The sequence below is a fragment of the Anoplopoma fimbria genome, chromosome 21 (assembly GCF_027596085.1).
Source record: "Anoplopoma fimbria isolate UVic2021 breed Golden Eagle Sablefish chromosome 21, Afim_UVic_2022, whole genome shotgun sequence".
Taxonomy (NCBI): Eukaryota; Metazoa; Chordata; class Actinopteri; order Perciformes; family Anoplopomatidae; genus Anoplopoma; species Anoplopoma fimbria.
In genome coordinates, this window is record NC_072469.1 from 9442938 (window position 1) to 9457120 (window position 14183).

General features: G+C 39.2%; 1 protein-coding gene across 1 annotated transcript in view; it reads right to left on the reverse strand.

Moving 5' to 3' along the window:
- Positions 1–1572: 1572 nt before the first annotated feature.
- Positions 1573–14183, reverse strand: part of vipr1b (vasoactive intestinal peptide receptor 1b) — a 37672-nt gene continuing 25061 nt past the window's right edge. Inside the window, exons 6-13 of the mRNA XM_054622625.1 lie at positions 12484–12616; positions 7954–8107; positions 7741–7801; positions 7570–7642; positions 5430–5521; positions 4677–4806; positions 4118–4159; positions 1573–2375 (exon numbers count right to left, since the gene is read on the reverse strand). Of these exons, the coding sequence (XP_054478600.1) occupies positions 2184–2375; positions 4118–4159; positions 4677–4806; positions 5430–5521; positions 7570–7642; positions 7741–7801; positions 7954–8107; positions 12484–12616 (877 nt within the window). The 3' untranslated portion in view covers positions 1573–2183. The remainder of the gene's footprint in view (positions 2376–4117; positions 4160–4676; positions 4807–5429; positions 5522–7569; positions 7643–7740; positions 7802–7953; positions 8108–12483; positions 12617–14183) is intronic.

Consider the following 14183-nt stretch of genomic DNA (forward strand, 5'->3'; position numbering starts at 1 on the left):
AAAGCACCACCAAGATAGCTTCTCTGTACAAGTATTTTAAGTGTTATGCGGTGTCTTCTAATTAGCTGTTATGCTAAGCATTGAGCCACGGACATAAACAACAAATGAACAAACATCAATTACAGTCACTTTAAAGATATATGATATGGCACAACAATCCATAGTAATTCATTTTTTTTAAACTGTATATTTTGTCTGTACAATGTTAAATGACTACTGTAGAGAAAATGTAAACATTCATGATCTGAATTGCTTAAAAAGGTGCAATGTGTAATACTGAGCCACTTAATCCAAATATATAGTGGGCTGCAAATCACCTCAAATTTTGGGTCCATACAATATAAATTTACAATCATTAGTTATTACAGCGGGGAAAGAATACATAACATTCAACCAAACTGCTAAAACTTCTTGGGGAGCCGGTAAAAATAACAATGCTATCTTATAATCTTCACGCGTTGGGTCGGCCTTTAGTTTAAGTTGGCCCTCTGTGTGTTTACTGTGACACTAATCGGGGGCTGCAGGTCACCGTAATTTTACATTTTGATAGTTTGTACATTGCTTGGGTCTGGGTGGCAGAGACAATGGAACAACTTGTGTTTTTGTTTCGTCTTCACCAGGAGGGGAGCATGAAACAGCTCAGAAGGGACGAGAGTCACTCAGCGGCTGTGGCTCCTCAGATTTGCCCGGCGGAAACCCCCTCAAAGCAGGCTGGAGGAACGCTAGTTCTTAGCTGTCTAGCAATAATCGAGAGTTTGCTGATCAGGGGGGGAGTTGGAGCACTGGTGCTGGGATTTTCTCTGGCTGAATTCGAGCTAACTGCTAGCGGAAGCTACATCTGTCTTCGCGAGCCGCCGAAGGCTGTTCTCCCTGTGAAGCAGCCTCTCTGCAGCGCTGAGGAAAAGGTGAGGGTGCAAGTCGTTTGGTCGTTTCTGTCACTTTAAATTTGATCCAATTGAAGAACATTGAGGGCGGACGAGTAACAAGTAGTATTACAAGACAGGAAGGGCTGGGCTTGGTGGTTAGCATGCACATTTCAATAGATATCTCCCCAACCTAACCTCAAACACTGTAACCATTTATTTTCTGGCAATATCTTACACATTGCACCTTTAAAAGGCATTTACTCTCCAGAGCAGCCGACAGCCAGTGAAGATTTTATTGAAAGGTTCACTTCAAAATACTGAAACCAGGCACTCGTCAATGATTGGCACAAAACTGCCACAGTGCCTCAACAGAAAACAACAACAATCCTATCACAGGCTCAGAATCACACAAAACAAGAGGGGATAACAGGAAAGGCAAAGGGCAATCAGTCTCTCGTGAGAGTGGTAGTGCAGAGAAGGGCATTTATACTCCAAACCCATCACTGTGAATCAGCATCACAGCCGGTCTGAAACTGCATTCATTTGCCATTTATGAAAAAAACATTTCAAACTGGTTATCAGCCATTTTTTCTGTTTGTGTCATCCTGCACACTGAGGAAAACAAAAATGTTGCAAACTGTTGATCATTAAGTATACTTACATTCAAAAACACCCTTAAAACGCTTTTCTAGTACTTTGTCTGTGATTTAGCTGCACCCACTAACAATATAAATAATGTGATTTCCTGTTAAAAAAAACATCAACTCCTTTTCTCCTAATGGCTGTGTCTTCACACAAGCCTTGTTCATTTGTTGCTGCAGGAATCCACTAAGTGTTTTTTAATCAACGCATAATTACATCAGATTGCAGGATGCTGGTGCAGTTCACATTAGGATCACCTAACCCTATTAATGTGTGACATTTTGCATTGCCTGGTGTCTGAATGAACTTAACAACGATTGACCAAATGATCCATAATGATTTGACGCGCAAATTTGGCTGTACATGTGCATGAATCTTGACACACAAATAAGTGAATGGTTCTCATTCAAATGTGCAAAAGCTGTGCTTGTGAAGCAATGCGCTTGTATCTTTGTCACTCATACCTAATATTTTTAAGAAGCGTGAGGATAAATAGCTGCTTAGAAGCTGTCACACTATTTTCTTCTCATCACTTTCCCTTGTCCACGTCACTCAAGCAACACATCATCCAAGGGTGCATCTGCTAATGAGGCAGTGCGTATTTCTTTTTCTCCCTAATGTTTGACATGAGGGTATTTTGTACAGCGTGTATGTCTGTATCACTGTTTGTGTGAGTCACATGCTAGACAGGTCGTCGTGGCAGGAGGATGAAGTCCGGCGTGTTTTCGGGCTGCATCGTGTCAACATGGTGATCTGGGTGCTGAAGTTGTTGCTGTTGCCAATAGAGGGATGTTGATATTTGGTGTCCGAGCCCATGTATCTCTGCAGGTGCCACCTTCGCCACTTCCTCTTGATCTCTCCTTGGACCTGCAATGGATTGGAACAATAATACTTTAATCCAGCGAGTGGTTTACCAAGTAGTTTTTTTTTGTAAGTGTCATTTACACTAGTGGCATACCTCATAACAGTAACTGAAAAACTTATTTCGGTAGCGATCTGATTCTTTCAGTCACTAACCAAAGCTCATGACTATAGGTGAGGGTTGGAATGTAGATAGTCTGCTAAATAGAGTATCGGGCTTTGCCTTCCATCTCAGCTTCCTCTGACGGTCTGGTATAACGCCCGCATCACTGCCGACAGTGTACCAAAAAGCATCTCCAAGATACTTGAACTGGGTAGTGACTCACTCCAACCTGTTGGGCGTAATCCACTGTTAGGAGGTACTGACCCTCATCCCAACTGCTTCACAAAGCCCCCCAGTACGTGCCAGAGGTCATGGTCTAAAGGAGCCAACAGCAACTGCAAAGAGCAGACACACAATTCTGAGGTCCCTAAACTGGACACTCCTTTCCCTGGCTGCACTTTAAGATCCTTTCCATTGAAATCACAAACTGGATCTGAGGACCCTGAAACCACTTTGCCTTGGGGAAACCCTACCAAAGCTATTGCCCCCAACAACACAGCTCCCAGGGTAACTTGGGTAGACAAACCCCTCCACCACATTAAGGTGGCAATTCATTGAAGGGATGGCATTTCATTGCAGGGGCCATATTGGATTAGAATAGCACAAATGAACCTCAGACAATCCCCGTTGTGTAGCCCTGCCACTCGATTTTTGTACGCCATTATGTTGTGGCTTATCAACTGAAAATATATTTTGCATAGGAGATGAATTTGTGTTGGGTCTACCATAGCATTACATCTAGAGGTGTCTACAATACCAACAAATAGAGATTATAGCTCTGGCTCATATCAAAATATGAACAAAATGAAGAAATGCAAATCCACAAGATCTTTTAACTAGGGAGAGAAACAGCTAACAAGCAACAGTACACGGCCTGATCACTGCATTTGAACCAATTACATGAAATAACTGTCAGAAAACAACTCCAAAGAAGGCTTACTTTTCTGTTTTACAGGGTTACAAAACCACACAAGCCTTTATTTTAAAATTTCAACAAACACTGAACATTATAAGCTTGGTGAAGGTCAGAATAATAAACTGGTAACTGAGTACTTTTGACATGGCACCAATTGTTTCATATTCAGGTGGAGGTAAGGAAAAGCCCCTCTTGGGCTTCTTTTGTCTCTTTACAGATTTGTTTCCACTGTTATTATATGCCCTTTGTGACAAACAATGAACAATGACTGTATACCATTTTTAAGTCTCCAGTAATTTATTGACAGTACAGTGCCAAGGCTCTACAAAGGACACCTGAACATTGCAGATTAAAATTCAGACAGCATAGTGTCAAGCCTTGCCATCCAACCCATCACTGTGATTCAATCTGGCTCAGCACTGGGAATATAACTAACAGAGAGCCTCTGCAGACATTGCCGAATAGCTTGCTGTCAAGAAGGCTGTGCTTTTTACAGCCCTCCCACCCTGCAGACAGAGTGCAGAAAATATGCTGCAAGGAGGTCCAAGGGAGGCGACCAGCGCTGGTGACTCACACTAACAGCTCAATCCACCTCTTAAGACTGTGTGAGAATGTAAGTGCTGCACAGAGGGAGCCACAGAAAAACTACAGATTAACTACCTTTTCTTCGAATCATCACTCTGCTATCTCTGCATGGAAGTCTTTAAACAATGTGAGGGGGCTACCTACCTCTCCGTTGAGGAAGCAGTAAAGGACTGCCACCACAAAGCCCTAAATGGAAGGAAAAATACATTTAAAAGAGCAATAATAGTGTATGAAATCTCCAGTTATATCTGTTTATATTGTCTTAAAAACAATTTGCTAATTGAAGCATAACATGTGGCAATCATGAGACACAAACTATGCATTATGAATGACTGTTAGTTTACAGTAATAATAATAATATATAGGGATGCTGTGCGGTTTGGCTGAATTTCTCAATCATTCCTCAATATGTGATGAACTGAAATAGCACCAGGGGAATATAACAGTAACACTGCCACTGAATCAGCCAGCAAAGCCCCTGGAGATCTGCCACGGTTTCTTCAATAGAAACACTCGCAGGTCAGGGCTGACAGGAAGAAAAATACTTGGGGCCTTGAATGAAGTTTGTTTGGGAATTCAAGAAAGATGTGTTGTGTTGAATGGCCTTGATGAAAGACATCAAATTCTTCAATTATAAAAATTGTCAAACTACGATGTAGAAGTGATTTTATAATAACTTCTTCCCAAAAAGTCGATGTCATACCTGAAACGACCCCAGAATCAAGTCAAAAACAAGTCGTAGCTCAGTCTTCACTTGCTCTGGGATGAATGCAAACACGATAAAATTGATCCCAAACAGAGGAATCAAAAGCAGCGTTGACTTCGCCAGCCTCCTGAAAAGACAAAGCAGAAAAAAAAATAAAAATTCTCCCACCGGTGAAACCAATTTTCAATCTGTCTCTATATATGCCAATAATGAAATGCAACTCCAGAGTACTTTTCATTTCACATTTCAGGTCTGAGGACCAGATATGTGAGAAAACGCCATTAAAAGTGTCAGTGGAAAAATAGCTCATGCATTATAGCTGGCTTATGAGATGCTCTCCATCACAGGAAAACACTCTGCTCTATATCTCTGTGCAAAGCAGCTGCCAGGGAAAGGCTACTGTGCTGAGTACCTCATGCTAAGGCAGGCAATAAAGTTGAAAAGGATTTGTCATCCCTGCATTACTTTGAGCATAAAAAGTGAAAAGAAGTCACAGAAAGAAGTTAATTTACAGCTAATGTTGAACCTACAGGACATGTATGTTCATCTTAATCTCAGCTTTCAACATACTCTTTGTTTTGTAGATGCAGCTTTTACAGAATGTGGACCAAATTTCAGCCCGTTGAAGTGCTGTATATCTTTTCCAATGTCCTCACAGAGATCAGTAATATTTCATCTCATCTGAGCTAATGAATTATACAAATTTACAGCGTGAAAAGCACTTAGAACTGATACATAAATTATACTCACGAGTACTGGTTGGACTCATTTCTTCCAATATCCGGGCAGTTGATTTTCTGGCGAAGTATTCGTATGATGCAGATGAATAGAATGAAGTTCATCTGCGGAGATTTGAGAACAGTAAAGGGGGATATGTTACAACAAAAAAGGGATTTAGTGCTTTAGTGGATTCCTTTTACCTCTGGACTGGCAACACACTGGCAACACAAAGACGTAGATTTAATTTCAAATTTCAGCATCAAACACTTTATTTCCTGCATTCTGGTGAATTTGTATCTTCCAATTTATAGTGAAAATGTATTTATGTATGTAAAGGAAAACACAAAACTCAGACGCCAGGTGACAATTTGTATACAAGTATACAAATATAATAAAATAAAAGCAGTAAGGCTCGCAGGCATTCTGTACTTCTTTTAAATATTAATATTCACATGTAGATCAACTTTTCTCAGTTAATGTTATGTCTGGTGAGTCAACACACATGTAGGCTTTACTCTTCCCTCCTCTTTTGTGTCTTTTGTGTCTTTTTAAATGTGCATGTGGCCCCTATTCACATCAATTAATTCATTTGAATTAACTTATAAACTCCTGGACTTTAATTGCTGATATGCATTCCAGCAACATTTCTGTTCATGCTTAAAACTTTCTGCACATTCAAAACATTTCCAGAAGAAAAGTAAGGGAAAAAGTGATATTTCTAGAATAAAGTTATAATATTTTAAGAAAAAAACTACCTGCTTTAAACTCAGTGGTACATTATGTTATTGCTCTGCTCTCTGCTTGTATGGTAGTATTTCCTTCAGACTGTTATATGTGCTACACTGCGGGCAATAGACACAGGATACGCTTTGATATGCAGCTGTTCACAACAGAAGCACATTTCTATGCACTGGTCAACAAGTTATTCAGCTCGACTGCTCTTCTGTATGTGTGTCTGTTCACTCCGAACATAATGCGAACAAGTTAGCTCAAACATTTGTAGGTACAATTCTGACCTCCGAAAATATTGGTTGGGACATGTCCCTACCGTCAATATTCAAACCTACACCATTGCACAAACATCAGTCAGAGCTGTTGCAGATAAAAAGAGACCAGAGGGGTCTGACAACCAGGCTGCTGATCCTGATCCTAATGTGAAAGAACACAACTAAACGTGCTGTGTCTGCGGCCAAGCAAAGGCCGGCAAAGCAGGAAATCAGCACACATCAGTAAGTAGGTTTTTATACCACTCCCTTAAAACAAACAAAGACGTAAGTATAACAGGTTTTTAGTGACATTGCCATCCCCAAAGCCATGCTGCTAACGTGGCTAATAAAAGGTAAGAACACAAAGCCCACCCAAAATGTGAGGCTGAGAGGTCATTGACTGTAACTAATTTTCCTTCTCACCACATAACACAATCCACTGAAGCTGCTCGAGTCCTGCCTGTTCAACTCATTTTAACCCTCCTTTTCACACCTCTTTGAAAGTGTCTTTCTCACTCACAGTGACACATATACAAACACATTGCCAATATAGATCACTGTCTGTTTTTCTAACTAGATAAGTTGATCAATCTGTGGATCAAAGCCTGAGGAAAGAGTAGTATAATAGTAGTTCTTTCTTTTTTGCTTCAGTGTCTTTATGCTAAATATGAAGCTTCAATCAGCAGCCCACCAGCTCTTCTTTATATATATTCATTATGCATACCAATATTACCTTTAAAGCTCAAATAATCCTTTAACACATGAAGCACATTTAAATGTCAGAATATTTTTTCTAGGACACACTGAGCACATCTACAAACATTCCTCTCTTCAACCTTTGTAGATGAAGTAGATAATGACAGACAAGAAAGACAAATGGATTGTGATTATCCTGCCACCTTTCCAAAGTGAAATGTGGACTGAGTTGTAACAAACTCTCAGTTGTGTCGACATAAAGCAGCAATACCAAAGACAATATAGAGTCAAAAAGCATACAGACAAATTACACTGACAGGTAGGTCTGAGGTAGACTGATGATAACAGACAGGGATGTTTCGTCCCTCAGTGGATATTACTTTTACTTTGGTAAAGTCTGGCATAAGAGTGTCAACAGCTCAAGGTGCATAAATGTTGCTGTAATGGAAATTGACTGAGAAAAAAGTGCTCAAGGCTTGTAAGCTTACCAGGATTGATGCCAAAATTGGAGTTTTAATGATCCACCAGAACACATCAGTGTTCTCGATTATATCCCAGCACCTGATGAAGAATGAAACAATATTCATGTACAACAATGAACAAATCAAAGCAAAATACCTACATTTTAAACTGGACTCCCCTGGTTGTTTATTTCTTACCCCACATCATTATAGTAGGCTTTAGTGATGCTCCAAGCTGTGATGAAGATTGTCGGACCGCCTAGGGACATAATAAAAAATATATACAGTATATAAGTGTACATCAAAGTTATTATTGCATCCCACCGGCACACCCTCGGGTTCGTCTTCATCTGAGGTCTCCCCCCCAGGACAGAAGAGACAAATCAAGATATATAAGGAAGACGTTCTCACCCCAGCCGATCAGAATGTAAGCCCAGAAGTACTTCCTCTCGGAGAAGAAAGAGACCGCCAGCAATGTGTGAAGATAAAGGCCTTCCACCAGCAGCCAGAAGAAACTGGCCATTATACAGTACTGGAAGAACACAATCACTACTTTGCAGCCAACCTGGCAATGGACACAAGACACAAAAACATACATCTCACAATGATCTTCTAAGTGGATACATATTGAACAGGCAGATATTACAGTGCAATGCTATTCCCTATAGTAGCAGAATTGCATTTAGAAACTGGGAGAATGCACATATTTATATTAACATCTGGTGCAGACTGTCTATGTTCAAACTTTTAAATTAGCCGATCAGTTTTTACCCACAAAAATGCACACATTTCTATTGGTTTCTATCACTTAGTATATCTCTGAGCATTCAATGACATGAATGAGCCGTCAGTGAATTATAAATGATGGCAGACTAATAGTGAAGTAATAAACAAAGCGTATTCTGCATCACAAAAGTAGTCATTTTATATATATATATATATATATATATATATATATATATATATATTTATATTTATTTATAATATTAGCAGCTGTATTTCCCTTAACAAAGGCCATATGATGAGGGTTCTTCTCAGTGCCGTTTTTATGAAGCAGAATGTTGACAGAATGTATGATGTCAGTAAGATGAAATGTATTTAAAGCAAAATTGGCTTTCTGGAACTGGGTTCCTCTGTGATACAATGACTTTGGAAGTCAATAGTTGAACATTTTTACTTAATAATAGGGCACCCTTTATGAAGGTTATAATCATTTAAAGGTCAGTTAAAACAAGAATCACTTTTGGACTCTTTGGTTTATCGTCCTATGGCTTCACACTTGATTTGTCTTTTAGCCACATACAAAATTTACTTTTTATTGAAAGAACTTAACATTTTTCAACTGCAGGATGATTGTATTGTATTGTCTTGACATCCTGAAAGATTTAATGCTGCGATTATTAATGGTAAATAAAAAAAGAATTTAAGCATTATTGAACCATGACTATTAGTTACTCCTTTTGAACCCTTTGTAAAGGATGACTTATTAAAAAATATGTGGTTCCATCTAATTATTTACAAATGCAGAATACCAAACTGTGTTCTATCAAACATCTGTATTTTGCGCTGTGATATAAACAATACATGCAACATATAATATCTGTTAAATAGGAAAGTGCAAAATCTTTCAAGCAGATATTTCAGCGAACAAAAGGAGGAGAGTGGAACAACTGAAACAACCATGAAGGATAACACAATCAGCTCTGTTCTGGTTGGCTGACAGCACAAAAGCACAAAACTTTTATCAGGACGGGTGAATTCATTCAAAATTCAGGTTGCTGCTGTCGAACACTGAGCTGCGGGGCTGCTGTTGAACGTGTTATACAAGGATTCGTCTAAAAGGTTCATTTTACTAATGGTGTGGGTGGGCTGAGCTGATGTGTGTAGCGTGCAGCTCTTTGACAGGCTGACATGCACTCCAGGAGCCACATACAAGCTGTTTTAGGGATCCCAGAGATGCTACAGAAAGGGCATCACATAGATAAGAACAATCAATGCTCTGCCCATTCAAAAATGTCGATAGTGTCCCTGAATGCATTGAGCACTTTAGCAGATGTAGCAGGATGCGAGATCATGAGATGAATTGGTAGGAGGATGAATGGAGGAAAGCACATTATGGATATGGAAATGTGGATAGTAGGGCAGAGAGATAAAAGCAAAACAAATATGATAAGGAAACAGAACTGGATGGATATGAATGATGCAACAGCAGAAACAACCCACTGACATTAAAGCATTAACAAGGACACACGCAATAAAAATGATACAACACTGAAAACACACTGCAATATGCCACACCTGTTCAGAGCATAGCTATGATTGAAGAGTTGTCTCCACACGGCTCTCAACATGGCGACAGCTGAGCCATTTGATAGTAACTAATTCTGGCTCTGGGATTAGCTACATAACTTTCCAATTAAATTATATTTATTTATAAAATGATACTATCCAGCAGTATATAAAGTTGCTAGCGAACATATTGCAGTTTACACAGTAGTTATACATCAGAAATATTAAACCAAACCAACCAACCTTAGCTGTCATACTTGTATTCAAGTCAAAGTTTGATTAAAGGACTTCCAGTTGTAATTGAGTATTTTTATATTGTGTTATTGCTTCATTTCCATATGATAAGCATTTTTTAACCAATTAAGTATTGAAAACAATGCATATAAATATTGATCTTTACATTTAACACACATTATGCCAATGTATACTAGCATTACTCGCACAATAAGATTGGCATACCAAATGTCAACATTAGAATACAAATGGACATGATTATACTGTGAGTGTGGTCTGGATCCAATTCTTTGTGGTATTGTTGGTTTTACTTAAATTCAAAGATCTGCACTGTTACTCTACTGTTATTAGGAGGACCTGCTGAAGCTGGTAATCAATAGTGTGAACTCCTCTGGCATCAGATCTGCCTCTCATTCCTGGCTGGTGAGTTTGTTTATTGAATAAAATACACCTAGGTCACTAGTGGAAATTTACACATATAAATAATACATTTACCTTCTTGGTTTGTTTTTCTGGCGCCCACTTCTTCTACGTGGATGTAAAGTATTAAAGCAGCTGGCAGAGAAGCTGACAGGGATATTGGATAGTCTATATAAATTGATTCCCACATGGCATCTTGGTGGGAAGACATATTGACCCAGACGGGCTGTCTGAACCTTTCTGCTAGATACTATGCGTTACAAATCAATGCAAATTGTGTGGTGGAGCTCCATATTTAAAAAAGCCTACAACCAGTGTTATGCGGAAGAACAATGCCACGCACGCACGCACACGCACACACACGCACACGGACACGCACACGCACACAAGCACACACAAGCACAGTGACAAACACACATTTACCTTAAATAATGCAACGGTTATAAGCCTCCCCACAGCGATTATATCATGAATTAATCTAATGGGTCGCTACGGCAAACATCCAACTGCAGGAGAAGGTAATTAACCAAGCATGCAGAACACCTACACACACACACCTACACACCTACACACACACACCTACACACACACCCACACCCACACACACACACACACACACACACACACACAGTAACCGAACCAACAGTTGTAATGGAAGTAATGCCGGGGTCATGATGAGCGCTGTAGCATCAAAACCCGCTCTATAATGTCTTTTTCAGCCGACCCACGACAGCGGCTGGCTCCTGTCAACCCAATATTTCCATTAACACAATGGAGACAGCTGGAGAGCTCGCTAATAAATACACTCAGAGGCCCGTCTCGTCGTGTGGCCACATAATCATGTAACATAAACCCCATGTTTCCAGGCCCAACTGCGGCCTCAGGGGCCTGTGTGGGTGTGTGGTTTAGCGGTATCCACTGGGATGGTGGTGGGGGTGGAAAGCTGACGGGTAGACGTCCAAACATTGTGGTTTGATAAAAGTCCAAGCATAAATGGCTTGTAAGCTTGGTATTATTCAAGGGTAGCCTTGTCCCATGGGTTTAACATCTTCAGCTACTGCTTAATGCAGTTTTGTTTTATATTAGTAGTATTTTAAGTAAACAATTAATTTTTAAAGATAAATATAAGATAAGATAAGATAATCCTTTATTAGTCCCGCAGCGGGGAAATTTGCAGGCTTGTTATATTATATATATTTTGCTGCTTGAGAGTAATGCCCCTTTTAGGATGCCAGTCACGTTGAGTTTTGACTCATATTTAAATATTCTGTTGTTGTATCTGTTTTTTGTATATGAGTATGATTGGTATAGTTGGATAAACCTTGTCCACTGTCAACCACATGCTGCAATACTATCAGGCTGTTTGATCATGAAGAAAACACACATTTTATGAATAATTAGGGTCTTAAAACTAGATTTTGACACAGGGACTCTCCTCAAGACATCCTCAAGGTCAGGTAATAAATTGCGCCCTTGTTAAGTCTGTAGATATTGTAATTAAGTGCTGCATACTCCCACAAACAATTAAAGCACCGTATGCCAGGAACTTTAGGGCCCCCCTGGAGCTCTGAGGTTGGTAATTTTGTTTCGCTGATTGGCCCCAAAGGTCAGGCTCTAATTAACAAATCCTACTAATAATGATTATCTACGGATGAAAATAAAGCACTAGAACTGATTCATAGGTAATAAAATACCTAACTTGACTCAGTTATTGTCTTGTACTCAAGCTTGAAGCTCACGTGTACTGTAAAACTTTAAGCCACTTAAATTCCCTACTCGTCTCCTGTTAAACATCTGGACGACAGAAATCCATCTTTTCATCCACATTTGACCTCATTAGGTCTCATTAATGGCGGTTTAATGTGGATAATTAGCCTACAAGTTTCATACTCACTTGCTGAGCTTCTTACAGAGTTTGACCTCTTCAGGGTTCAAGGACAACAAGAACTTTAAAACACCCACAGCGAACAACAGACGTGTCTTAAGCAATTAACTCACAGAGCCTGAGGAGCAGTTGTCCACCTCCCCGACCTCGTAGAGGACGACGTCCTTAATGAACACAGCGATGGCCTTCAGGATGAATGACACAAACAGATGCATGTGGATGTAGTTCCTTGTGCAGTGGAGCTTCCTAGGATGCAGAGAAAAACGTATAGATCAAGACAAAGAGACAGCGCACAAATAATTCAATAAAGAAGGCGTTCATGTCAATTATCTAATGTCCTTGGAGTTAATGGCTTAACATACTGTCACATACAAATTACAGACCGACTCCACTCATTATTGAGCTCATTAGCTCCTTTTATCACCGTGTGAGTGGTTTAGCTTTAAAGCACAATGATTGCTTTCTATGGTCCTTCACACGCCTCGCTGATAAACACAAGAGAGGTGCATTTCAAAATTACACATCAGAAACATATTGAAATGCATAACGTTGATTTTTTAAATCCTTCTTGATGTCCTGATTACGTTATCATACTTGAAACGATTGAATGATTGGGGAGAAAGACGGGTGCGGACGTCTGCAGCTGTGTCAAGGTTCTCATTAGCCCAGATCTTTTGTTTATGCTCTTTCTCAAGCAGCTCATTCCCAATCACTTCCCCTCAGGAATCATTAAAGTTTCATCTCATCTCACAGCCAGAAAAAAGCTTATTTACATTCTGTCACAGCTGTTTAAAATGACAATAACTGCTATTTCATTAAATGCTTGTTTTCCTCTGCAATGTCAACGTGAACATTTCTGTCCAATATTAGATATTTAGAGCAGTTTTGTGCCTGAATGATATTACAGTCTAATTTGTCATGGCACATACTCAGGAAAAATAACTTGATAAAATATCTTTGTAAGAATTTGTTTGTATTTATGGGGCAAATATGAGATCTAATCTCTATGCTGGCTAAAGACCAGAGCCTGTGGTTTTCAACAATACAACAGAGATAATTAAAAATTTTGGCTCATAATCAAAACATTTAATACAATTTCCTGCAGAAAGATAAATAACTTAAACCCCTTTTTTTCAAAGGCAACACTCTGAAAATACACATATTATACAAATATGCACCAATTTCTGTCAGTTAAAACTTTGTATGACTCATTCAGTTAATGAATAAATTATATTTAGTCTGTAATTAAAACTCACAATCAAATCTGAATCATCAAAAAGTCAAATTAATTTTCGTTTCTCCTCATTAACATCCTCTCATCTTCATCCAACCTTCTGTATCCTTCAGCTTCAAAATGTAGTGGCAATGTATTACAGCTTGTAGCTCTGTAAAATTAAGAAGTATCCATCTCTAAAAGCAACTGCTGTAGTGGATTTGTCTTATAATATGCAAAGTAACACACACATTAACACGCGCCATGTTTTATAATCAAAAAGAAATGCTGAAGGAGATATTGTATTAGGTGACAGAAGCTAGTAGAATAAAGGCTTTAGACAGGAAGTGATGTGACATTTGCTACATAAAGTCAAGCTTATATTATCAAGAGATTGAGATAAACAGACCATATGCCATTTCCTTGATCTCTACCTGTAATCAGTGGCGTCTTTCAGAAATTGTGACTCTGCACATACCACCTACACTCATTAATAACCCTCACTATTAAACCCCTCGGCTCCTACTGGTTTATCGTGACTCGCCTTCTGGCTCAAACCTGTTGGTTGCTTTGATTTCACACTTTCACACTTTTTTTATT